This window comes from Oryza glaberrima, chromosome 4 (genome assembly GCF_000147395.1).
Source record: "Oryza glaberrima chromosome 4, OglaRS2, whole genome shotgun sequence".
Taxonomy (NCBI): Eukaryota; Viridiplantae; Streptophyta; class Magnoliopsida; order Poales; family Poaceae; genus Oryza; species Oryza glaberrima.
Window position 1 is genome coordinate 15359831 of NC_068329.1, and position 27810 is coordinate 15387640.

A 27810-nucleotide genomic window follows, 5' to 3' on the forward strand; every position below is an offset into this window, starting at 1 on the left:
CTGCAGAAGAGCCACCCCTGGATGCACGCAGATACCAAGACATCAACCAGCTTTGGGTTGAAGGGAAATCCAGATTATATATTTGATATTAGTTAATTCAGTGTCTCAAGAATATCATCAACTCCAATTTGATGACCAAAAATCCTCTGCAAAACTGATAATTTTACAACCTTGATGCTACAGATCAAATAACATGATTGAATGTGCCCTAGCTCCAAATATCACAATATAGGTGGTATGTGTTCCTATCGGGCTAACCTCACCTACTTCAGGGAGGAAATTGGTCAGCAGCCATACTTGGACAACGGCAGCATGACCGTCGCCGTGGCCTCGCACTGCCAGTGGCCCGGCGCAAGCACAACACACCAGGTCCTTCCGCTTTGGCCACCACTTGCCACTCTACGCCTCCATTAATGACACCACCTCAGTGACGAGCCACCATAGGTTTGGCCCCAACAATCAGTTGAAATGAAAGCCGAGATTACGAATACGGCAAGCAGGAAAGCCCGTGAAATCAAACTGCAGCATCATGCTATTCTCCTCTCAAATATGGCCGTAAAGCAACACAAGAAAGGATGTTTTTACCTCTCAAATCTGTTTACCGACACCGCCGCTGTGGTGGACGAGGAGGCCACCATGTAACACAAGAAGGATGGCAGTGTTTTATCAGACTTGATTTGTACCTCAAGGGCAGCAATGTTGGTGGGGAATGCGTAGATGCAGAGAACCATCTCCATCGGCCGGCACGCTTGGTCCGCCACAAACCGCATCGGATCTCATCGCTGTGTTCTTGGATTCGCCCCTGCCGAGGTCAGAGCACAATCCACACCGCTGCTGATTTACTCCCATCCATTCTTTCTATGAAAAGAAGAAAAACAAAATATCAAAAAAGGAACACAAAACTGAGTTCACACTTCAACCACACATCATTATGCACGCTGCAAACCTTACCTCCGTGAGACACGCACCAACAGCGGGAAACACGACGATGATACCAGCAACGCAGCTCCAAAGGATGGGGAGAAGCTCCGCCGCCAGTCGATCTGCGGCGCCCTCGCTTGATCCGCCGTTGGTCCCATTCGCACGAAAGGGGAAGAAATGAAGACAAAACCGAAGAGGCAGGGAGGGGAGGAGACAGAGCGATGCGACGAGGCGAGGACGAAGAAAGTATTGGGTGGAGGCGCTCGAGGATGAGGAGGCCAGCACGAGCTCGCATCCGGCGCTGCACCCGTCCCCCACCGCCTCCGCCGCGAACGCCGCGGCCGTGAGGACGAGGAGGAGGAGGAAGGTGGAAGCTTCCACGGCGGGAGGTCGCTCGCGACGAAACCCTAGCGACGGGGCGGGGACGGGGATGGGGGCGGCGACGCGAGGCGTGGACGGGGGCGGTAGTGGCCGGCAACGGAGGCGGTGAAGGGCGGAGAATGGACCGGCGGCGGAGGAGGATGGGAGAGGGAGGAGGGGAGGCGGGCGGCAGTGGCTAGGGTTAGGGGTGAGTGGATCGGCGGCGGAGGAGGAGGATGGCTGAGGGAGAGGGAGGAGGGGCAGCGGCGGCGGCGGCGGCGCGCGGGGGAGGAGGCGGCGGCGACGACGCGAGGCGGGAGAAGGAGAGGGAGAGGGCGAGACGGGAGGGACGAGGAGAGGAGCAGGCGGCGGCTGGATTTTTCACATTTTGGTCCTTTTGAAAAACTTATTTCGCAAATAGACCCCTAGAAAAACTTATCCCAAAAATGGTCCTTTTTGGGGCGCCAGAGTGGCTGGCGCCGTCGTTCAACAGGACGACGCCAGCCTCTTTGGCGCCGTTCCCCTGCCGACGTGGCGGGGCGATGCTGAGGTGGCTAGGGGGAGTGCGCTAGAGTGGCTGGCGCCCCCCCCGAAATTTTTTATTTTTGTTTTATTTGTTTGAAATTTTTTTTCACGCTTAGGGACACACAAGAACCAACCATAGAAAAATTGAACTCAAATGGACGTAATATGTGACATTTAGAATTTTTCCTCTCCTCTCCTCTCTCTCCGAACTAGTGCAGAGGAGAGAGATGTGCAACTTTTTTATTTTTATTTTATTTTTTTGATATTTTTTTCACACTTAGGAACTCACAGGAACCAACCATGTAAAAAAAAACTCAAACGGACGAAACATGTGGCATGTGGAATTTTCCAAAGCTCCACCGAAAAACTTCTCTCCTCGAAAACACAATCTTGCAAGCGGAATTTGGAGGTTTTAATATCGCCGAACCCGGCAAAGCGGGGAAGAATCGAATGTAACTTTTTCTATAGATGTCCGTGCATATATTATTTGCCTGATTCCGAGTCCGTATGAGAAAGTTACGCCTATTTTAATAGATGACATATTTTGTCCATTTCGGTAGAGTTTTGAAAAATTCTACATGTCACATATTTTGTCTGTTTGAGTTTATTTTTTATACGGTTGGTTCCTATGTTCTCCTAAGTGTGAAAAAAATATCAAAAAAATGAAATAAAAATAAAAAAATTACATCTCTATGTACTGTTTAACTTATATATGTCATTTCATGTGGTTATATTTTGAATTAGATTAAGTAATTTCATATAGTGGTAGAGTGCATTATGTTTAACATGCTGATCAAAGAGTTTTACTAAAGGAGTTATGGTCTAATTTTAGTGAAGGTGCAAAGTAGACTAAGTGGTATGCTAGATATTTTCAGACTTAGCTTAAGTGGTAGTTCGAGTTTAAATTTTTTTTTTGTGGTTGGTTGTATCGTGATCTTGAGTGTGAAAAAACATCTGAAAAAATAAAATAAAAATTGACACCGTTGCAACTCTATACAGAGAAACAGAAATGGAGGCGGCGGCGCCAGCCATGCTGGCGCCCTCCTCCCTAGGGCGGCGCCAGCATGGCTGGCGCCCTCCTCCTGCCACGTCGGTTCGCGTGCACCATGGTGGCAGGAGGACGACGCTAGAGAGGCTGGCGCTGTCCCGTTGGATGACGGTGCCAGCCACTCTGGCGCCCCAAAAAGGACCATTTCTGGGATAAGTTTTTTCAGGGGTCTATTTGCGAAATAAGTTTTTCAAAAGGACCAAAATGTGAAAAATCCAGCAGGCGGCGGCGGCTATGGTTGGGGCTGGGTAAGCGGCGTTTTGTGAAAAAGACCCTCGTCTTTCAATTTTTACAGCGCGACCCTAACTCGCCACATTTCCCTTCCTCCCATGTAATAACAGGATTCACCACGGGCCTAAACATAAATAAACAACTCGGTGGGACTGTTCATGAAGGACGGCAGCTGAATTACGCGCGAAGCGGAGGGCCTTTTCGCAAAAATACCACCCCGCGCACTGTACATACTGTAGCAAAATCCTTACGTGGCACCCCTCCTCGCTCGCCCCTTGCGCGCCCCTTTATATATTCCGATTGTGGTGGGAATTTTGGCCGAGAACGGTAGCGAGGGAAGGGGGGTGTGTGCTGCTACTGTACGAGGGGGAGAGTGACTAGGGTTGGCTTCTATGCGTGAGTGAGTGGTAAGAATCGTTAGAGCAGTTGTAGGCCCTGTTTGGTATGGATTCTTAGGAGCGATTCTAGCTAGAATTGGTTGGAGCTGAGCCAAACGGGCAATTTCCCCTTAGCTTCCAAAGTGAATCAACCGGGATCAATTCCTTTTTTTACGAAGGAAGGGAGAATCAGCGGAAAGGCAGCTTCTACTGAGAATCAAACCAAAAGTCCCCATATTTTTCCCAGAAAATTACCCGCCTGCCACTAGGTATACCCCTCTTTCCAGTCGTCCCCATCCACCTGAGCAGAATCGCTCGACTTCTTGCATCACGCGCGCTAGGGTTGCGGGAGCCAGGCGACGGCGCTCCACATCCAGCGCCGCCATCGCCGACGACATCTCCCGCTAGCAGTCGCCGTGGCCTAGCCTTTCCACACCATCCCAGCCACCGCTGGTCTCAATCCTGCCGCTCCCCTCTTTTCCCTTGGCCCTACAGATCCCGGCCGACAACGCCACTCGCTGCCAGTGTTGCCGTTCTCCGTCGAGCTCCCTAAACAGGACGACAAGCACTGACTGGGCAAAGGTACCATGTCTTGAACTTCTCCAATTGATTAGATATGTATGTTGTACTGTTGTGCAAAATAGTAGAACTGAACCTGCTCACTATGATGTGGATTTGTGTACGTACATGTAAATAATATTGATGTGGATTTGCACTCTGATCTATGTATGTCTAATAAATAATTTTGATGTGCATCTGTGCTCTGATTTGCATATGTATTATTTCATAAGTACTGCAGATGGCAGCAGCAGTAGTAGAGGAAAATCAAGTTGCAAATAATGTTGAATGGACAGATGAAAACACTAGGATAGTTTGTGAGTTATTCGCTGAACAAGTTAGGATAGGAAATCGCTCAAATACTCATTTGAACAAGGTGGGGTATGATAATGTAATTGCAAAATTTGAAGAAAAGACTGGCTTACGCTATCAAAAGCTGCAGTTCAAGAATAAATGGAGCAAGCTGAAGAATGAGTATAATCTATGGAAGAAACTGATGGCTAGAGAGACAAGATTAGGTTGGGACCAAGCTAGGGCTACTATCGTTGCATCTGATGATTGGTGATCAAGAGCCAAGAAGGTACGCTACACATTTGTGTTCATGGTAATTTATTAATCATGATTTGCAAATATTTGTGTCATTGCTCTAATTATTCCATTTTTGTTTCTTTAGGATTTGCCAGGTTGTACAAAGTTCAAGTTACGGGGGATTCAAAATGAACATTTGCTCCAACAAATATTTGAAGACCTTCGAAACACAGGAGATGACCACTAGAATCCTTCTAGTGGAAATTTACCCCAGAGTTCAACCCAACCTTCCACTACTATTAATGTTGATACAGAAGCTGTGAATGAAGGTGATGATGATGATAGTCAAGATGAGAATTTCACACCTCCTCCCAAGAGAGGTAAGGGAGCAGCTGGTAAGGAAGCCAAGAAACCAAAGACTAGTGGTGGACATTGGTTCTATGAACAAATGAGTCGTTTTGTTGATAATCAAGAGAAGTCAGCTGCATCTGTTGAGTCTCTTGTTAGGAGGGAGGACACTTCAGGGTGTGCCATCAAAGATGTCATGGCTCTAGTGAAGGAATGTGGTGCTGTATTTGGTACCAAAGAACACTTCATTGCTACTGAGATTTTTACAAAAAAATCTGAGAGAGATTTTTTTGGAAGAACTATCCTTAGAAATATGTATTGTGCTGGTTCTGCTCTCCTTGGAAAATTGTAACCACGGTTTTTTGCAAGAACTGAATCAATCCATGAGTGGAATATTGTAATGGATATTGTCTTTGATGCAATGCAATGTACTTCCTGTATTGTTTAACCTTATATGGAAGCTTGGTCTTTTTTACAAGTAATTGTGCTAAAATATTTGTGCATATTCGTAAGTACTTCTAACAAATATTAATACTACCATTTCAGTCAGAATAAATTTATATCAATCAAATATCTTTTTAGTCCAGGGGTTATATAGACAATTTATCTTTGGGTTTCCCTATTAGGATCTCGAGTTAACGTTTCTAGCCAAACACCTAAATTACTGATTCTGATTCTCTTCAGTATCTGATTCAGGGAGAATCAGAATTAGAATCACAGAATCTGAAGCCCTACCAAACGGGGCCGTAATAAGGTTATCAGATTCCCGATCTGTATTATATAGTATTTTATAATATTATGATTTTACCAAACCGGAAACGATACTGATCCCACCGATACCATAGGTGGCGTTTGAATCTCATGAAGATAAAGATAAAGATAAAGATTAAGTGTTTCATACAAAACGATGTGGTAATAACGTGTGATTAATTGAGTTTTAATTATTACAAACTTGAAAAATGGATTAATCTGATATTTTAGAGCAACTTTCATATAGAAAGTTTTCGCACGAAACACACCATTTAGCAGTTTGAAAAGCGTGTCACGAGTATCCAAAATTTTATCATGTTCTTGTAGAAAAAACGAACAGAGTATCCTAATTTTCATAGTATCTTGATTCTACTATTTATTACTATATGATCCTATGAAATCTTAGGTAGTACTCCGATTCTACGATCCATACAATCCTACAAAATATTATTTAAAATAAGATGGTTTGAAAATAATATAAATAAATATGCTCAAGTTTATATAAAAATCAGTTAAATATATCAAAACCAATATGGTTTTCTCTTGATAAGTGTCTCTATTTGCATGACATATATTATTACTATATTTTTTATACAATGGCTATATGTAATTAATATAAATATTAAATTAAACTTCAAAAAAAATCTCATAGTATCCCGATCCTACGATACAATTCTACTTTGAGCAAAACTATACTACCTAGGATCCTAATAATGACAACCTTGGGTATAATAGAATATTGTAAGTCGGCGATACAAGCATCCGTATCAAACAAACAGATTGTAGAGAGAGAAAACCGAAGAGAGAAGGCAGCCGGTGCTAATGCAAGCGCCGAGGTTTAGTACATTAAACGATGCAAGTCATGGAGATCTATACAAACCAGCTCTCAGTCCTAGCTTTTGCCCAATAGACTGTCACGCCCCGAACTAGTCCCGAGCGGAACTAGCCCGTGACGCTCCAAATTAACCTGTTAATTGATACCAGTCCCAGGAAACAGTGCTGGTATAACAGGAAGACAGAATATCACAGCAACAGAGGTCTCTTTATTATAGAGTAGGGGTACAGTCATGTTGGGCTGCGGACAGATCCCGAGCTCACAACTGCATTACAAAAGGAACGCGGAAGCCAAGACTTGGACCACACATCACAGGCGCGACTTGGGAACTAGGCCGAAACCCTAAAACTCATCGTAGCCGGCTTGCTCCTGAAGGAACTCCTCGTCAGCGGGATCCGCTTCATCTTCTTCAGCAACTGGGGGGGGGGAAATAATTTATAAGGAGCAAGGGTGAGTACGAGAGTACTCAGCAAGCCATGGGAAAGAAGTGTTTAATGCAGGCTTCAAAGAAGGGCTGTTGTTTTTGCAATTGATTTTATTTGAACTCTTTCCTGAAACAACTAAGTGAGTGCTTCTCAAACGACACGGATGAGAATGTGCGTCTCGTCCGGTCGGAGTTTGTGCAATGTATCAGTCTTTTGAATTGATCAAGATTGGCACCCGGCCAATAGCTTTCAAACGGCCACCCGGGCCTGGCTGGTCCCATCAGCCGCAGATTTTCCAAACATCAAACCCATTTCACAACAGCAAAATTTCACAAGGCAGTAGTCAAACAAAACTACGCTAGGAATCACCTCACATCCGCCCATGACCGTGGGCACGGCTGTTCGGACAGTTTAATAACCTCTGCAGAGGGGGTACACTTTACCCACACGACATTACTAACCCGGATCATCCAGCCCGTGCAGAACGGCCACGACTAGAGACCTTAAGGCTTTCATGACAAGGCATTTCGAAAGCCGACACAGGTTCACCATATGCCAACGAGAGGGGTCCCAGACCAACACCAGATTAGGTCCCAGACCATACTGTGCCAGGAAGCCCAGGGGTCCTCCCCGACACCACCCCGGCGAATCCACATGTCTCTTGGCATCAAGGCTCCCCCGATTGGCTAATTACTCAGCCAGGGGTGTCCCATTCCACCCATGTGGTCGTACTTGTCTTATGTTCGGATGAAATTCCAAGGAAACGGTCCTTAAGTGCAAGAGCGGGAAACCGTACTCCCGGTACGTTCCCCGGTCCGCGGTTTTGGAAATTCATTTAGTTCGCAAGCACCGACCCAGGTGTCGGGTTTTTCAAGTCTTTTGTAAAAATCCAAGTTTTACCCAAGAACTTACTCAGATTTTAAGTTTGAAGGCGACCGTCGATACTCGCACAGAGTGCACGAATATCGAGGCGCGACTAGGTGGTTACAAGGGAACATGGTATAACAATTAACAGTGGAGGGATCAGATGCAACAAGTTGGGTAGGCCCACCGGTCTGCCTTGCAGACGGGGCAAACAGATCAAGTGCAATCCTATCAATGCATAATATTTTGCAAGCAAATTAATTAAGTTCAAATATAGGCTCAAGATGTTCAAAGGTGGCTTGCCTTGCTCGAGATTTGGAGCTTGATCCTCGAAATCCTCGCACTGCGGATCTTCGGGCTCCGACACTACACGCGAAACGGGGCAACTCAACAAACGGCAAAAAATAAAGCCCTATTATTGACCTCTAAGCGTGCCATTAGATAGATCTCGAGATTTGAGGAATTTTGGAAGTTGAACGGAGTCAAACGGACTTACGGTTGGGAAGATATTGAATTTCTAAGATTATTGGATTTTTGGTCTAAAGGAAAAGGATTTATTTAAACCCTTTTTGAAAAAGAAAAGAAAAGAAAAAGAAAGAGGGAGGGAAATTAGACTTCCCTCGGGCGGCTAGGGCGCGGCCCGAGAGAAAGGGGCGGCTCGGCCGAGCTTAATGGGCCGGCCGGCCCAAGAAGGCGGCCCATGGCGCGCGCGAGCGGGGAGGGGAGAGAAAGAGCCGGTGGGCCGGGTCCATTCCGCGTGGTCCCGAGTGGGACCCGCTTGTCGGCGGCTCGGCTCACCGTGAGCGAGGTGCACGCGGGCGTGCTAGGGTTTGGGGAGGGGGGCGCGGCGCATGCGCGCGGTTCGCGGAGGACGCGGTGCGACGGGCCCACGCGCAGCCTCACGGCTCGCGGTGGACCGCGCGCACGGGGAGAGAAACGGAGGGGGCGGCTGGCCGGGTCAGCCGATCCGGTCGTGGCCGAGGTGGCGCCGACGTGGCGCCTACGTGGCTGCCACGCGGGCCGGCGGGAGGTAGACGACGACGTCGGCCGAAACGGACGGCGGGCGGCGGCGGCGAGCGGCGGAGCGAACCACGGCGATACAGGCGAAAGCGAGCACACCGGGAGGTTGCACGGGACGAGAGGAGACGAGCCAACGGCTCGGATTCGCCGGGGGATGCTCGACGGCGGCGGATTGCGGCGGCGGCAACCGGCGGCAGGAGAAGGGGGAAACGGCGATGAGGTCACGAGGGGTCGATTCCCGGCGGTGAGAGCATCTACGCGGCTACGGGAATCCGTTGCTAGCGACGGATTGGGCGGAGCTATGCCGAGCGGGGCCGGCGACGAGCGGCGCTTCCGAGCTCGGGCGGCGACGGCGGCGAGCACACGGCGGGCGGCGGCAACGGTCGGGGCGGCGCCAGCTAGCTACGGGGAGGCTACTCGTGCTACTACCAGAGTCTAAGGGGAGGAGATGGAACGAGGAGGGAGAACGGAGGGCGACACTACCGTGCGGGGTGAAGGGGCGCAGTGACGAGAGGCCGACGGCACGGGAGCGATCTCTCCGGCCTCGGGCCGGGGAGGAGGAAGGAGAGGGTGCGCCCGGAGTCCCCTTCCGTGTCCTCGCTCGTGCCGGCTCCTCCGACACGCGCGACGGCGAACGGCGACGGCGAACAGAGCACGGGAGGCGGCGACAATGGAGTGGAGACGATGGGACAAAACGAGAAGAGAAAGGGAGGGAGGGCACCTAGGCTTTAAAGGGCGGCAATGACGGTTTGGAAACCGACCTTGGGCGGTCAAGGCGCGAGCTGGCGCTCGGCGCTCGCAGCCAAAACGGCGACAGAGGGGGGGGGGGAGGATGACGCCGGCGATGGGAGGAAAAGGGAGAAAGGAAGAGGGAAAGGAGGCTTGCCTCCTTTCCATTTCGGGAAAAGGAGGAGGGAGAGAGGGCGACGCGGCAGAGAGGGCGGAGGGCTCTGCCTCCGGCCCTTGGAGGCTAGCTCGCGGAGTGGCGAGGCCGGGTTGTGACGACGGCGATGACGGTGGACCGGCTTGGAGCGGAGCGGCGACACGGGCGGCAGGCGCGGGCAGAGCCTGACGGCGGCGGCGACCAGGCGGTCGGCCACCACGGCGCGCGCGCGCGGGGAGCCGCGGCTATTTGGGCGGCGTCGGCGGGAACGGCAGCGGGAGCAGAAGGGAGGGCTCGGCGCGGCTCGCGCGAGCAGCGCTCGGGTAGAGCGGGGGAGAGGGAGAGAGAGAGAGAGAGAGCGAGCCGGGGAGGGAGGGGGAGATGGGCCGAGGGGGATTCGGCCCATCGAACCCTAGGGAGGCAAAATAGACTTTTGCGGAGGGATTTGATTTGGGAAGGATTTGGATTCGGGATTGAACTCGACGGTGGATCGGGGACTTGAGACCTGAGATGGCACGGGCACTAGACAACAAGCAAAGAAACGGATTTCGCAAATAGGATTTTTAAGAGCTAGTTTTCCCGCTAGGCGCCAAGACGGAACGGGCGCTACATAGACCATGGCCCATCAAAAAAGGTACAAGATTTGGTCGAGGGAAACTAGTCTTATCAAAAAAAATAAAAATCAGTTGCTTAGAGAAGCATGGGCATGTAGCTTAGCAACTAGTTATTGTCCGTAACATCTGTTGGTACCTTCTATTGCTGATGTGTACAAATTTGTAGCCCATCAATGGCGATACTATTTAACTTCCTCTTAGAGACGTTAGATCGGCTATGCGTTGTACTATGGCAGCTAGTCGTTTTCATTGTACATCACTTGCATCGGCCTCTCAACCGTATGGTAGAGAGGGAGTGTGTATTTACCTAGATGGAGGGTGGTTCGTATGAGGGGATATTGCACGGTGATTGACTGATTGTTTAGGTATCTATATGTGCACTAGAGGTTGTACCAGCTCGTGCAAAAAAAGTTCCATAGCCAGGCTTGAGAGAAACGCAAAAAACGTGAGGACAAATTGGTATAGGTGAAGATGAGGGACAAGCAGGCGCAGGGGCAGCGTAACATCGGGTTAATGCTTCCCATCATCTTCTTGTTTCATTTGTTCGCTCAAGCACCCACAAATCATCATCATTGTTAGCCGTCTTTATCGTTTTCCCCTCCTCTAGCTGCTTCAATCCACGGCCACCAGCTCACCACCATCATATCTGGCAGCCATGAGATCGAAGCCGGCAAATTCACCCACCACGTGTCTATAAGTTTTAGAGTGTCGTTATCGTCGTCATCGTTGTCATCTTCCTCTCCATCTCTATTCCTCTGCGTCGTCGGCGCGCTCTTCCTTGCTTCCAAGCTTTTTTTCCCCAACCTCTAATGTGTTGGATCTTGTGGCCACAAGCTCCAACGATAGTTAGCGAGTGGTAGGGTAGGAAAAGCACGAACAGTGAGTTGAGTGATGTACAAGTGAGTAGTGACCGTTACATCATACGGGACAAGACCGGCTCTTTTTTCCCTTAACCCTTTTCTTTTTCCGATTGATTAAGTTGAATGAAGTAATAATGGTGTAGGTTACCTTTGCACAGTGGTAACTGTGTACTTCTTCTGTGGACTGATCGATCGAGCACCATAGCCCCCGCCATGCACAACGGCAGCCATGGCTACATCCTTCTCGCCCTTGCTGGCTACATCGACAACCGTCACAATTGGACTACTGCTACATCCAACATTAGTACAGGTCTCCCCATCGAGATTTGCGCCATCCGAGAGCTCTTGGCTACTTCTCTGTCCAACCCCAAATCGAAGAGATAGAGATTGAAGGGAGGAAGAAGTGGTTGATAAGTGGGCTCCACCATTTTTTACTTTTACCTTGTCACTTACATGTGGCATTCAGCTCTATTTTCAACTACTTTGATGACTGAGCTACCACGTCATCACACTTGGACCAAATCAACCTGCCACATCAACTGAAACCGCTTCCAAATCATTGAAGGAGTCAATTTACACCGGTTTTTGAAGTTAGAGTGGTGTTAAACACGGTTTTTGCAGTTGATGGATGCAATTTAATCAAGGGTAAAAGAGGAGGGACACCGAATAGACTTATTCATTAGGCTACTGATTACCAAGTAGAGGAACGGTTATCAAAGGGATTTGGTGGGCCAAAAGGCCCAAAATGCACGCAAGAACCGTACACCTTCGACGTGCGTCCAAACCGAAATATTTTCCAATCTCTCGTTGAGTCGTGGCAGGGCACGATCCAAAACTCAGGATCGTGCACACCAGCTTGCCTAGGGTGACAGGGTCGCAGGATCGTTTGCTGATTTGTGAGAGAATTCTTCTAGTCCATCTGTTTTCAGATAACTGATAATTTTGATTTTACTATATAAATTTAATCAGGCTCGCACTTTAATAACATGGCATCTTTTAGCATTTGTAAATCCTCTACGTAAAAGTCTAAAAGACGACTATTCAAAATTTAAACTGAATAATACCCGCCGCTAGTTATTTAAAAACAAAAGAAAATAATTTTTCTATCGCGACTTGTGAGCGGGTAATTGTGGCGTGTGTGATAATTGAGTGTATTTATCTTTCATGCAATCATTTTTTTTCTAAAAAAATATAGATTATATGTATAAAAATTATATCTGTATATTTGGACTTTTAAGAAATTATAATTTTTACCAGTCTTTAATATGGTTCTGAAAAAAAAAACACTAACGCTATACTCCTTCCATAGTTTTAGTGTGTGGATGATGCTGACTATTAACATAATATTTGGCAATTCATCTTATTAAAAAGTCTATACAATTATATTTATGTTATTGTGACATGTTTTATCATTAAGTTATTTATATTAAATTTTTAAATAAGAGAAGTAGTAAAACATTATGCGAAAAGTTAATGGTGTCTTATATAAAAAATGAAGATATTACTTTTGAAGACAATAGGTTTTTTTTTTCACCAAAAGACCATTAGAATCAATATAAGCATGCGTATGTCCTCTTTTTTCTAATAGAGCTTCAACTCCTAAATTTAGCTACAAGAGTTAAGTCTGAAGTGGAGTTGTGGAGCTGCCTAAACTCAGCTCCACCTCTCGTGTTCATTTTATGAGAGCGCTCCACCCAGTTTCACTCCTATTTTGGGTGGAACTGAAACTGTTTGGCTGAACTTCAGCTCTAGGAGAGAGGGAGCTGGAGATGCCAAACATACCCTAAGATACAAATTTTACCTCGATTTCCGTTAGCACTTTTTCAAACTACTAAACAAAGTGTTTCGTGCGGTAACTTTCTATATAGAAGTTGCTTTAAAATATCAAATAAATTAATTTGTCAAGTTTGTAACTATTAAAACTTAAGTAATCATGTGTTAATAATTTTTCGTTTTACGTGCGCCAACGTAACATTCATCTTCACCAATTTCAAACACTACCAGACTATAGAGCACCAAACTATTTCTACCTCTATCTTGAAATATAAGAACCTATTAATAGATGAGACACACTCTGTCCAAATTCGTAATATTAGAATGTGTGTCCCATCTATAGTACGTTCCTATATTTTAAGGTGGAGGGAGTACTTAATAACATTGGCATGTAAACTAATACTCCCACCGTTTTAGGTTATAAGACGTTTTAACTTTAGTTAAAGTCAATCTATTTCAAGTTTGATTAAGTTTATAGACAAATATAGTAATATTTATAATACCAAATTAGTTTCATTAAATCAATAATTGAATATATTATAAATTTGTCTTGGGTTGAAAATGTTATTAATTTTTTCTACAAACTTAGTCAAACATGAAGTAGTTTGACTTAAACGAAAGTAGTATTATTTATTTATTTATGTCCCTTAATTTTTTATATTTATATATGGTGGCTGCCAATGTGCCAAGCCCCATGCCCGTGTGTTCCGAAATTCCAATAGTAACGGAACCCGATCTCTCTCTCTCCCCTCACAAAAATCCGAGCCCAGCCCCCCCAACTCCCCACACCCCCACCACCTTCCCTCCCCACTACTCCACGATCCCCACCGCCATCTCCACCGCCACCGCCACCACCACCACCACCACCGCCTCCTTCCCCGCGCCGCGCTGCCGCCGCCACCGCCGTCGCCGTCTCCTCCGCGCCCTCCCCCCGCCCGCGATCGCTCCTCCACCGGCAGGTTCGTCACACACTCTCGCGTTTCCCCCCCGGGTTGCCGTAAGTACGTACGTGAACCCTCCCTGTCCCTGTCCCTGTCCCTGTCCCGCCATTCCGCCTGATCGCCTCCTCGTGGAACTGGATGAACCCTAGAGCGGCTGTGGTGGGGAGTGGGGAGGGATGGGTCTTTATTCTGTCAGTCGTAATACCGATTTCTCTTCGTTTCGTTTCGGGAGGTTTTCTTTTTCTTGCCGTTTCAACCCTAGATTAATCCTGAGACTTTAGCGTTTACCATTACCAGAGATAGATTTTATTTTGAGACTTCTATTATTATTATTTTTGTTGATGATGATCGGGAGAGAATCATGTGCTACACTTTCTACGAAATCGGTTTAGTGATCCGTGTTTGTGTAGTTCTTGTCTCTGCATTCCTGCTTTGCTGCTCGCCAATTAGCCACAGATTCTTTTGTTCTTTGTACTACTACTAGTACTAGTTCTTGATGAGGAAGCAATAATTTGGAGCGTGAATACCCACATCGCTAGCGCAATCGCCTCGTCGATATCGACCTTTTTTTTTTTTTTTTTTTGCCCTGCTTGGACAGACCGTGCAAAAGCCTGCGCCTTTCTTTCTCCAAAAATGCTTTTTTCCCGTGTTGGCCTTCTTCTTTTTATCGTCTAGTATCTATATGCGTAGAGTTTGGCCGTGTCCTTTTCCCTGTGCCTCATAATGTGTGTGTAATTTGAGGTGCCAATGAAACGGAAGTCGCCCATGAAAATGAAACTCACTGTTTCCAAGGAAGTGGATGAGAGACGACCGATCTTTTTCGCGATCCGTTGGAACCGACTTCTCATCAAGTGGTTTGGAACCTCGATTGGAGACTTTATTTGTTGGTCGTACAACTAAAAGTTGTGGTAGTTGCTGTATGTTTTTACCTCTTTTTTTTTTGTATTGTTTTCATTATTTGGCTTGTTCATCACTCTGTTTTGCCTGTGCACTCCCCCCACCACGTTCTTTTTTTCCCCTTTTGTTCCAACCTTAATCGGAAAATTCCAATTGAATTGTTGAACTCGTTTGGATCGACAATCCGCTCTATAGATTGTTTATTCTATCTTTTTTTTCCTTATCAAACTAGAAGTTCTCTGTTCCGTGAACAGAATCTTGTGAGCTCTAAGCCTCTAATAAATACATGCCCACGATTATTTTTACTGAGAGATACAAGTGTAGGATCCCTATTAGGTTGTTCGAAAAAATTGAAATAGTTTAGTGGTTCCCTATTAGGTTATCTTCTTGTTCTTGTAATGGTTATGGATGAACCTTACTGCTACAGTTTGGCACGCAGAGTTGATTCTATCACCTATAGTATCTGCGTTAGAAATGTTGAACACATGTGATTATTCACATCATATTCTCCTCTGTAGGGATGGGCTTATGAAAATCCATTAATAGGAATAACCCGAGATTGTTGTGTTTCTTCGAGATGCGGAATCTGAACAGTTTGAAGTGGTTTACTGAATGGAAATTCTGTTGTTGTGTAGGACAGATATTGGATTCTTCTGTTTTGGAAAGCAAATAGACTGTCAGAGATGGTGATGTCTATAGACAATGTGAGGGGCTTCGCACTGGCCACATCATCAAGTGCATTTATTGGTTCAAGCTTTGTGATTAAGAAGATTGGGTTGAAGAAAGCTGGGGATGCTGGGGTAAGAGCAGGTTGTGCCTCCTCTTGTTTCTGGTTAAATAATTCATTTTCTACATTGCATAGAAGGTTTTTTTTTTTTAAAGAATGCTCAAATCCCTTGTCCTGCAGTTATGTTTCAAGTAGAATGTACATAGGTTCTTTCATTATAATCCATTATTGATCCTTATGATTTGCAGGTTCTGGAGGATACTCATACTTATATGAACCTTTATGGTGGATAGGGATGACAGCTAGTAAGTATGGATTACATTGTGCTCTTTTCTGTTGATAATGTGTGGCAAAGAAGGCATTCTCAGTCTAATCCAGTTTCCTTTTGTTATATGATACATATTTATGACAAGAAATTATTGGAACTACTGAGGTAGCTTCTACATAAGTTCACACTACAGATTTTATCTATTTGTTACAGTGATTCTTGGTGAGGTGGCCAACTTCGCAGCATATGCATTTGCTCCTGCAATACTTGTCACTCCTCTAGGAGCGCTGAGCATCATATTCAGGTTTTACACATATCTTTGCATCTAGGAAATAATTTTGATTAATCAATAGTATGATGTTTCCTTAACACACTTTTATTCATTCAGTGCAGTGCTAGCACACTTTATTTTGAAGGAGAGGTTGCATATGTTTGGTATTGTTGGTTGCATATTATGCGTTGTTGGTTCAGTTGGTATAGTTCTACATGCTCCAAAGGAGAAAAAGATCGATTCAGTTAACGAAATATGGCATCTTGCAACTCAACCAGGTAGCTCTTATCTCAAAGGGCTTTAACAGTTGTTCTAGTTGTCATTTCAGTAGATATAGCTGTATGTTTACCTTTGGAGAAAGTGCTGACCTGCTGATCTGAAATGTAACTTGGCAAACAAGAGAAGCAGTACTATTTTGCAATTTTTGAAGAATTCTATCTAAGGGTCTATTTGCATCCTTAAACATGTTGGCTTCTCAATTTTTTTGGTTGATACACATAAGAAAATGATGCTCAAAAAATCAGTTTCTTGAGAATTTTCACTTGCATGACTGTTTTTTGGAGAAATCATTCATTATGCTGATATTTTTTCCATCATTCTACCAGAATTAGTACTCGTGATTATATTCTACAGGTTAGGGATACTACTTGCCTTCTCAAAATTCATTTTGATGCATAAGTGTAACATTGTGCTTGCAGGTTTCATAGTCTATTCTTGCATGGCAGTAGTTGTTGCACTTATTTTGATTTTCTGGGTCGTTCATCGGACGGAACAAAGGAAAATGCTCGCATATATTGCAATCTGTTCTCTGATGGGATCTCTTACGGTAGGCTCGCTATGCATCATAACTGAACTGTTTGAATCAAGTTGATCCATTATGTTCTGATGAAGTAATATACTTGAGGCAGGTTATCAGTGTAAAAGCAGTGGCTATTGCCTTGAAGCTTTCATTTAATGGAGTGAATCAATTTATCTACGTCCCAACCTGGTTCTTTATTGTTGTGGTGGTTATATGCTGTTTAGTGCAGTTGAATTACTTGAACAAGGTAACCGGTCACATCTTAAGGAAACATTCAGCAGTTTTTTACTTGATGGGATCACGGCGTTTCTGATAGATGTTATTGTTGTTACTATCTATTTATTTTGGTTGTGGCTCAACATGGGTTTCATCTCTAGCCTACTCCAATGTAATTGGGTCTTCCGTTCAGAAAAATAAATGCTTGAGAGTTGAGGCTGTTATATAGCTTACATGAATGATTTATTCCAATAACATACATCTTGTCTTGTCGTAAAATATTATTTACTTCACACTGAATCTTTTGCATTGACATACTTCAGTGTAGAGTCTTAGCACCTAGATTTCTTTAATTTTACATTTTCTAATAATTTAAATCTTTTTTCTGGCATTGTGAGGCCAGCATATTGACATCAATATTGTCTTTTTCCCTTTATCTTTTTTATTTGAACTTTTTTTTTGTTATTGTAGGCCCTTGATTCATTCAACACAGCTGTTGTCTCTCCAGTCTATTATGTGATGTTCACTATTCTTACTATTATTGCCAACATGATCATGTACAAGGTGATTTACACATCGATCATATCTTTCGTTAGTTCATGTGATATTTCTACTGTAAACCACTTTCCTATTTGATGAAACCCAGACTTGAAAATTCAATGTGTTTCTTGAGACTTTATTCACGGGAAGCTATATATGGCATCATCTTAAAATTTGCTGTGTAAAACTAAAATTTTAACATCCGTTGTAAGCTGGTGCATTCATGTCTAGTATGGCATTGCTGGCCAAGAAATTTTTTTCATGCCAGTATGCATGACAATTCAGTATTCATAAAATGGGCCTCTGTGTCGAGATTCTTGTCGTTACTGAACTTGTAGCAATTTTTTTAACTTGACTCAAAAAACTAATATTTGAATTATGCATGATATTCCATTATTCATCTTCCGCCATTCGATACTAAACATTTCCGATAGGTGCTAGCCCATTGTTAATATAACTTTTTTGGAGATTGACAAACATATTTGATGGCCCCTAAATGCTCATTCCAGGACTGGGCCTCTCAGAATGCAACGCAGATAGCAACCGAGCTTTGTGGGTTTGTGACAATTGTTGCAGGAACTTTTCTTCTGCACAAGACCAGAGATATGGGGAACGAACAATCTGAATCATCTTCGCTGAGAGGAGAATGCGAACTCCAGAATCATTAGCTAGTCACATATGTTGAGCATCTAACATATACAAGTACATTTTAGGATCACAACTCACCATGTGCCGTGGAGCCACTTAAATGATACTGATTTAGCTCGTTGGAAATTTAGGGGATATATATATATATATATATATATATATATATATATATATATATATATATATAGATGCAGAATCATATGCTTTTCACTGGGTTATTTTGATACATTAATCAGGGACACTTTGTCAGTTCAAGGAGCACTAAAAGTTCTATTCCTTTGTAAATACAGTTCATGAGTGTAAGTGCGCGCTTTGAAATGCCAAAGCAATGGCTCATCATCAACTCCTATGTGTTGTTGCACGTATAGCATGCGAATTTTCAAAATTAAAGAAGCAATTATTCTGTTACAGATATTTCGCTTTTGAGGCTATATGCAAAGCAATTATTTTGTTTTTACTGTTTTCTAATGTGTGGGGCGTAAAAGGTCCGGCACCGTAAGACCGTAACCACCACATGTCCATGTTTCCTTAACTGTGAGTGTAAGATCGTTTTCTGAAATGCAAGTTTGTTTGCTTAATTGTATAAACCAGCCACCCTAAAAAGATCAGCATTACCAATGGAATACTTCATTCAGTAGGTTTGTTGCCAAGAATTTGACATTGCCAATATTTTTCTGACTAAACAATAAAGCAAAATCCTAAGCAACCATATTAGGCATAATGCTTGCATTGTTTACTTTCAATTAGATGGTGGGCCTTTGCTTATTTCAGCACAACTTTCATATAGAAAGTTTTTTGCAAAACGTATATAAAAGTTGACTGCAATAAGTAGTAACCACCAGCTAAAAAGAACAATTCTTGCATTTCCCCTTTTTTCTTGAGGATATGCAAATAACATGTGCATTGGAGGTGCCGTAATGTGCTTAAAATTAGGTCATAAGAAAAACCATTGACCTGGTTTAACATTATGGGGACATCTTGAGGAGGAATGAGCCACCTAGTCTTGCAAACCAAGCATAATCAGTTATGTTTTTTTTTATATGCAGCAAGTTCCACTGTAATGTTATGTTGGATTTAAGACAACTTACGATATATAACCCCACTCTTGAGACATACTAACTCCGGCCATAATTAGGGTAAAATCCCTTATATTAGGAGCCGATTCCAAATTAGGTGTTTTTTTTAAGAGTCGGACACTCCCCCTCGCTGCTCTACTCCCATCCCTGTTGATTGGTTAGCGGCCTAGCTTTCTAGCGCATGAAAGAAGCATATGTGCAAGCATGCATGGCCATAGACGACATCCACTAATCTCCATGCTAGTATGTTAGGAACTTCCTTCCTATCTTAACCTCCCCCTCTCCAAACTTTTTTTTTTCTAAATTAATTATCTGATTTATAATACAATTACACCGTTATACTCCTTCAATTAAATCTTTAACAAGATCTCACATGATTATATTTTAATAAGAAAAAATAAATGTTCTTTTTATCACTTACAGAAAGATCTATCATCACATGTCAAATGTTTTAGTTCGGTGTATAAAATATTTCAAAGAAATGTACCATTCAAAAAATACTGGCCGTAAAACCAATGACCACTATGTGAAATATTACGTCCCAACAAGTAAAATATAAAAGAAAAAAAATCAAATGAAAGATAAAATACATTTGCAAGAACTTAATATTATCGAAACATTTAGTTATGTATGAACATTAGACTGCAACTGATGAAGCATTGTAAATATTTGTTCAAACACTTCAAAGAGCACACTGTGCAACATTTACAAATTGACTAGTGAAATATCTTAAAAGCACTAGTTGAAATATTTAAATAAAACCATAGCAACAATTAAAATAAATCCATTTAAAAGACTATTTTTATCAGAATATAACCATATATGATCTTATTGTAAATATTTAATTGCAATAATTTTAGTAGTGCAATCAGATTGTAGATTACAAAAGTAATTTGAAAGAAAATATCATTTGAAAATTATATTACGAAGGATGCATGAATGCATGGCATAGGTGAGGTGTCACTTGTGCATGCATACATGAATGAATGGAGTGAGGGGAGAACAACATGCTAGCTACTTATCTAGTCTATAGTAGATGGGAGGAGATAAGTGATAGAATATGGGAAGTTGAAGTGCCTGATTTTTTTTTCTCTTATTTCGAGCTTTCGATTTTTTTTCGATTTTTTTCTCAGGGCAGACGCCCATGAAAAAAAATAATTAACCCATATATTAGCAAAGATCTTCGATCTTTCTAAAATTTCTTCTTTTGAGTCTCTCATCCAATTCATGTGGTTTATGCAGTTTTTCTATTGCTTTGTACATGTATCCCTACCAAAATCATATGTTTTTTCTATTCCGTTTCATATCATTCATTCGTTTTAAATGGGCTCTAGTGAACAGTCCTATCATTTCACCTATAGCTGATTATAGGGCGCAACGCTTATTAGTGATAGAAAAATAATTTTATGGGTAAATATTTTATACATGCGTTCTTGGCTACTATTATGGAAAAACATTAAAATCAACACCAAAATTAAATTGTAAAATTTTAATTTTAGTTACGATTAATAAGTTTAAGAGTAAATGATGCGATGGAGTAGTTCCCAAAGGGAATTTTTCCAAACAAACTATGGGATGGATCAACTTCCGTAGCCCTCTCGCTTCTGCCGTCCTATTAAAGAGGATTTAACTTCCCTGACAATGATTCATCTCACGATGTTGCAAATATATAGCCACTCACCCTTCCAAAGTATAGAAAAATAAAACTCCCTCCATTTTATAATAGACTACACCGTTGACTTTTAACTATTTGTCTTATTGAAAACATTTATATAAATATTATTTATTTTGTTATATATGACCTGTTTTATCAAATAGGATATAATCTTAACTTATATTCTACATATTTATATTAAATTTTTATAAAATGAATGGTTAAATATTGTGCGAGAAGATCGGAAATTTCAAAAAAAGGTAATATATTTTTTCACTAATTCGTATAACCGCAAAGCTGATGATCAGGATCCTCTGCAATCGACTGTGCCATGCCTTTATCACTTACATGTGGGCCCGTAGATCATCAGACCTACATGTCAGTGACAAAGACGCGGTGCATTGACTGTAGAGGATCTCAATCCCAAAGCTGAATGGCTGACCTGTGCAAGTATAGTGTACCTTGGAAGGAAGCGAATTCCATTGCATTTCTAATCCATTCTCACTGCCCATCAAAAAGAAAAAAAAGAAATAAATTCCCCCATTTTCAGTGTACGCGCCACTTCGCGCAGCCGCGTCGTTTTGAAAGCGTACGGACGCCACGTCACCCCCCTCCCCGTCTCCTCTCCCCCCGCCGCCACCAATAAACCGCCTCGCCGCGCCTCGCCGCGCCGCGCTCTCGCCATGGCGGAGCCGACCGTGCGCGACGTCCTCGCCTTCCACCGCGTCGACCGCGCCGCCTACGACCAGCTGCTCTCGCTGGGCGTGCCCCCTCCCCCGGCCCGCAACGCCGTCGCGCTGCTCATGTGGCTCGGCCGCCGCGGCGGCGGCGCCAGCGTCGACGCCGTCGACCGCGCGCGCCGCCTCGTCCGCACCCGCCACGACGCCGCGCGGCTCGCCTCCGAGGCACGCGCCGTGCTCCACGGCGGCGCCGCCGCACTGGACCTCGCCCGCCGCTGGGCCGGCGCCGGGGAGACGCTCATCTCGTCCGTCCTGGGCGGCGGAGGCGTCGACGTCCGCCGCCTCTTCGCGCTCGTCCCGGACGACGCGCCGCGCCGCGGCGTCGCAGAGGTGCTCGACGGCGTCGGGGCGCTCGTGTTCGACGACAGGCTGTACGCGCTGCTGCGCCGCCACGAGGAGGGCGGCGGCGGCGGCGGCGGCGCGGTCCTCCCGGCGGATCTGGCGGCGCCGTACCGCCGGCCGATTGCGCCGGCGCCGGCGACGGTCGGCGACGGCGGCTGCCGGTCGCTGTTTATCACGTTCTCCAAGGGGTCGCCATTAACGCGCGAAGAGATCGAAGAGTACTTCACTGAGTACGTAGCTCAATCTCCATTTCTCAATGCACTTGGTAATTAATTGCGTGCATGCGATAAACTTTGACCGATTAGTTGGAACTCATGCATTTATTATTGGGAAAACAAATTAATCACCTTGAGAGAATAATAAAAGATAAAAAAAATGGTATTTTTGCCCTTGCTTTTCATCACCTCTTTCTATCTTGAAACTTTCTTGCGTTAACATTTTGGAGTAATTCTGTTTTTGGATCTTAATTTCTTATGTGTACTGTATAACATATAGAAACTCTGAATCTCCAAACCTTTTGCCTTAAGATCATTACAATATATTTTTCGAAAGTTGATTTTCGATGTTTTATAATTTAATAACTAAAACTTCAATTTTTCATTCAAGTTATAAATAGTTTCATCTTGAATCATGTAAATCCAGGTTATAGAAAATGCAACAAAAATTGTAAGTTTTCATTCGGCAGTGCACGATATGTACTATCGTATTTCCCAAGTAATGAGGGATTACGGTGGCATTCGCAGAATTCTCTTACATATGGTCAATGTTTTTTTTTTTTTGTTTTTGTTTTGAAAGAATGTGGTTAATGTTTTAAAATATTTGATCATCTTTTGTCTATTAGAGAACCAGGTTTCAATCTCCATCAGATACAGATTGAGTGTGCTGTTTTTGGGGGACTTCAAACTTGAGAGGTGTTATTTCCATGATCATGGTTTTCAAACTCTTCCCATTTACCTGTGCGTAGGTGTTGTCGGTGCGTGGTGGTAGTGGTGGAATTTTTTTCTTTCCTGGCTATTATCTTCCAAGGCAATAGTCTTGTGATTTTTTCCTACTCCATCCAATGAATTATCGCGTTGTCTGGTGCTGATCGTTCGAAAAAAAAACCTTTTCCCATTTATGTTGGTTTTCAGAAAACTTTGTCAAATCCGTAGTAGAATGTCACCAAACACCAAGTATCTTCAGAATTTGCAGGCATCCATAAGTACTAACTAACCTGCAAACATCATCTGCAGGAGGTGGGGCGACTGTTTGGAGAAGGTGATGATGGAGCGGACGCCGGCCGGCCAGCCGCCGACGTACGGGAGGATCGTGTTCCGCCACGCGGCGGTGGCGGCGGCGGTGCTCGGCGGGGAACACCTGGTGAAGCTGGTCATCAACGGCCGGCAGCTGCGGGCGCGCAAGTACTTCCCCAGGAAAAGCTTCAGCCATGGCTTGAATTGATCAAGCTTAACACACACACCCACCACTTAGGCACTTACATTTATACATATCTAATATATATATAACCACGTTTATGGCCACCACGGTGAGATCAGTCAATCCACAGTTTTTTGTTTAGGGCATATATATATAATATAAGTATACAGATGCAGGGCCATTAACTCATGGGCTATTACATACCTTATGTTTTGTGATCTATCTACCATGGTCATGTCATTGCTAAGAAAAATATAGATGCAGGATGTTTTTCAGACAAGGGCATAAATCATATATGTTGGGTGCGTTGACAGAAGGCAGGTGAATTAAGCAAATGGACATGCAAATTTTATTAGATGAGTTCCATTGATAAAATGATTTTTGTCCAACCCATATGAAGAAATGGTTTAGCTGATGGATTTTGAGATGGTTTGGCTGGGGAAATTGCTGCCCATCTATAGAACTTCATTCCTTCAACGGTAGGAGTAAGTTCTCAACTTAAAAGGCCTGCGGTTTTCAGACGGTAAACAGTGCATCAAGAGAGCAGCTGGAGCTGGACTCTTGTTTACAAATTGTGGTACAGATAAACAACTGCAAAACGATGGTACTAGTAAATATAAGGTCATGTTGTATATATGTTCTTAATCTTAATCTGGCAGGATCAGGATCAGATATGCCAGAGTGCACACTATCTCATACTAATTATGACATTCTCGAAAAAGATAACTAATTATCATAGAAAAAGGGTTCAAAATGTTGGTCTCCAATGCTCATATTTAGCCAGACGGCTTCACTCACAATATCTCCCAAGTATGCAGCTCAACTTCATGCAACATCCATTTAAGCTATATTAATTCTCAGGAATGTGTAATGACAGAATTGATCAATACAGTATCTCAGCTGTACAACTGAAACAATATAACAAATGCTATTTTCAGATACTATCTTTTATCAGTTTGACATTCAGAAAAAGATCAGAACAACTCTTTAGCTTGAGTTGAGCACTTGAGCTACCGTCACGTACAGATTAACAGAAAATGTGCTCTGTCAAGAATCAGGTATGATTTCCAGCCACAGTTACACTCCTCTCTGTTCTTTACACATGTTGGCCTGCCAATGATCAATCTTCGTATTTGTACGTCCGCGGGTAGCACGTCCTCCTCTGCAGCCATGAAACAATGGTCCTAACATCGTCCTCGGCCTTGTCTGTCAATTCAACGTGCATAGGCAGTTCTACACTCCCGTCAGAAGATGTATCAGAAAATACGTCACTGGCCCTTGTTGAGGAAGATGCATGAGTAAAGTTGGGGCGCCTTCGTCTTAATTTCGTCCGGATGAAGGTATTCCAGATGCTCTCAACCATCTTTAAGCAGTTGGCATCATCGCCAAATGACATCAGCTTATCCAGAACCTGTGTCATGGCCAGCTCAAAACCAGTAGCCTTCAAGAAGATGCTGCGGGCTTCATCCACTAGGTTGTCATCGCGCAACAAGGATATAGCAGCATCTGCTACTCCCTCTCTGACAAATCTGCTCCAGTTCTCCTGGGCCTCGCAGAGACTGGCGATCGCCATCGCCACCGTCCTCTTGACTTCTCTGTCTCCTACCAAGAGCAGCAGCTCCATCAGCGCAGCGAAGCCTCCAAGTTCACCGATCTTGATCTTGTTGTAGTAGTTGTCAGCCAGTAACCCAAGGATTTGAGCACACTTGACTCTTGTGTCCACAGGCCCTAGCAATGCCCTTGCAATCAGCACAGGTATGGCATATTGATCATCTCCTAATATCACCTTATTGGGGTTGTAGGAAGCTGTCTTCGCGATGATCTTGAGGATAATGTCGTCCAATCCGGGATCAGGGTCCAGGCATGTCTCTGGCAAGAGGCATGCAAGTTTTGCAATCATCCCTGGGCTTTGGCCAAGCAGATGCAGGAGCGAGGACTGCGCATTGCTGATGAGTTCATGTAGGCGTAATATGGCATCAAATGTTTTGTCAGACAAGCTAGGGGAGAGTGCCAAGAGGTTAATTTCCCTGAACAGGGCTTCCTCCTCAGAAGAAATCTTTGGTGGTTCTGCAATTGTTGTCACATCTGTAATGCCGTTTCTTGTACGCCATAGTGCTGTGCACAGCATAATGAGGATATTGGGGATGAATATGCTGTTGTCGAGAATCTCATCAGTTACTGGACAGAGGCGTCTATTTTCACTCCACCATTTCTCCAATGCTAAAACCTCAACAGTCTGTAGACACAACAGATGCAATCAGTGAGATGAAAAAACAAGAAGTAGAATCAGGGAGTTAATATTCACTATGGAAGCTCTCTTTTATTCTTGACAAAAGGGATAAATCCTTGGAACAGAATAAGAATAAGAAGTACAGTAATTAGCAAACTATATAAGGGGAGATTTAACAAGACAAATGAAGATACATAAAGATAAACAAAAATGCCTTGTACTAGACGATCAAAAGTTTAAAGATAAACAAATTTTAACATATGTAATTTTCTACTGCAACTAGCTTCACTCCAGGCATATTGCTGAATCATTCAGACAAAAGCTCCATTTTGAGAAAGGGGTTAACTTATAATGACAGCTCAGTCCCTGAATCGGCTTTCGTAAAAGGCCATTGCTCAAACCTACATGATGAAAGAGAACAACTTGACAACATGCTGAAAATCAGCCCTTCAGGGTATTCTTCACATCAGGATAATGTTTCTTTCCTTGTTTGAAGCAAACATAACTCCCAAAGAAAAACAACTCTTACAAATTGCTATAATTTTTATTCTCCTTGGTGATATCATATCCTATGGCCCAAAGAAGCAAGCATAATGTCTTCTAAAACAAACTTTAGGTGGAATCAAGTACTTCAGAACATGTAAGCATAACAACTAGGGGATCTGAATTCACCCTGGCAGAAACAACCTAACAAGATTCCAACAGGAACTTGAATGAAACAGTCTAAGAGGAAATCTGTTATGATTAACAAAAACACTTCTTGAATCCAAATGAACAATACCATTACGGATTTTTCTTGGACTGTAATTCTAGATAAAGTTTTCTGAAACAATCTCTAGGTGGAAACAAGTTATTCAGAACAAGTAATAGGACATCCGAATTCACACCCTGGCAGGACAGAAACAGCATAACAAGGATCAAGCAACCCAAGAGGATTTCTGTTATGGAAAGAACAAAACATGGCACTTCTTGAATCGAAAGCAATAATACCATTACGGATTTTCCTTGGACTATAATTCTAGATAAAAACTCAGTTCCTCACAGACAGAAATTGAACAAAGCTAAGAGATCGCACTAAGAAAATATTTCCACATTGTCACCAATCCGAAGCGATCTTGCAACATTTGTACCAATCCAGCACTAAGAAACTAGTAGTAGAAACTATCAGAGAACATCAATTACAATGTCCAAGCAGGGTATGCAAATGAATTGAATACCAAGAACAGCACAAGAACAAGCCACAAGAACTGAAGAAATTGAGGAAGCAGCGAAAGATTCGGCACACCTTTCCAGAGGAGATGACGACTGGATTCACCATGACCTTGTTGGAGATAGGGCAGAGGAAGAACTCCGGCACGGCGGCCGGGCCAACCCAGCGCTTCCTGAAACCGGCGCCGCGGTGGAGCTCGTCGGAGCGCGCCGCCTGCAGCGCCCGGAACGCGGACTCGAAGAGCTCGAGCGGGGGCACCGGCTCGCCGCCCTCGCCGGCGCAGAGCTCCGCGAACCACGCGAGCTCCGCGACGGCCTCGCCGCGCCGCAGCCACCGCTCCAGCCCGGCGTGGTCGAGCACCCTCCGGTCGACGAGGAGCTCCCTCTTGACCCTCCCCAGCCGCGCGCTCGCCGTCGCCTCCATCGTTGCGTCCAGGAACTGGGCCCTCGCCCCCGCCCTCCTCTCCGCCTCCACGGTGGCGAAGTGGTCGACCACCGCCGCCGCGTCGACGACGTCGTGCGGCGCCCCGAGGTCGGGGAAAGAGAAGCTCCCGCGCTCCCCGGCCTTCCCCTTCCCCTTCCCCATGACCGCGTAGAATCTTGCCCAGGCGGCGTCCCTCATCGCGGCGAGGGTCTCGTCGACGTTGCTGCCGCTGCCGCTGCTGCTCCCGGCGACGTCCGATGACCCGGCGCCACCGTCGGAGCGGGCGAGCCAGGGGGCGTCGGGCGGCGCCGTCGGTGGTCTCGGACGCGCCCGCACCGAGGTGGTGGTGGTGGTGGTGGCGCCAGAACGGGGGCTCGACGGCGGCGACGGCAGCGGCAGCGGCTGCGGCATTGACGGCGACATCGGGCTCCTCCCGCGCGTCCGCACCGACGAGGGGGAGGAGGGTGAGCTCGGCCGCCGCTGCCGATCCAT

The 27810-nt window shown here is 44.5% G+C and overlaps 2 protein-coding genes across 5 annotated transcripts; one reads left to right on the top strand and one right to left on the bottom strand.

Annotated features, from left to right (window-relative positions):
• The first annotated feature begins 13690 nt into the window (after positions 1 to 13690).
• On the top strand, positions 13691 to 18639 carry LOC127769512 (probable magnesium transporter NIPA2). 4 transcript variants are annotated; one of them, XM_052295101.1, is made up of 9 exons: positions 13691 to 13879; positions 15399 to 15568; positions 15734 to 15790; positions 15967 to 16057; positions 16142 to 16302; positions 16723 to 16850; positions 16933 to 17070; positions 17511 to 17603; positions 18089 to 18390. In XM_052295101.1, exons 2-9 carry the CDS (start codon positions 15442 to 15444, stop codon positions 18245 to 18247), a joined length of 954 nt encoding a protein of 317 aa, XP_052151061.1. In that variant the 5' UTR covers positions 13691 to 13879; positions 15399 to 15441; the 3' UTR covers positions 18248 to 18390. The 4 variants fall into 4 exon arrangements, with proteins under 4 accessions (XP_052151061.1, XP_052151059.1, XP_052151058.1 ...); XM_052295098.1 differs by lacking the exon at positions 13691 to 13879 and adding an exon at positions 14578 to 14778; XM_052295099.1 differs by lacking the exons at positions 13691 to 13879; positions 17511 to 17603 and adding an exon at positions 14469 to 14778 and having other exon boundaries at positions 18089 to 18639.
• A 5936-nt stretch (positions 18640 to 24575) lies between these two features.
• Positions 24576 to 27810, bottom strand: LOC127769332 (uncharacterized). The gene is made up of 2 exons (XM_052294883.1): positions 26971 to 27810; positions 24576 to 25691 (listed from the first exon to the last, which is right to left on the bottom strand). Exons 1-2 carry the CDS (start codon positions 27808 to 27810, stop codon positions 24576 to 24578), a joined length of 1956 nt encoding a protein of 651 aa, XP_052150843.1.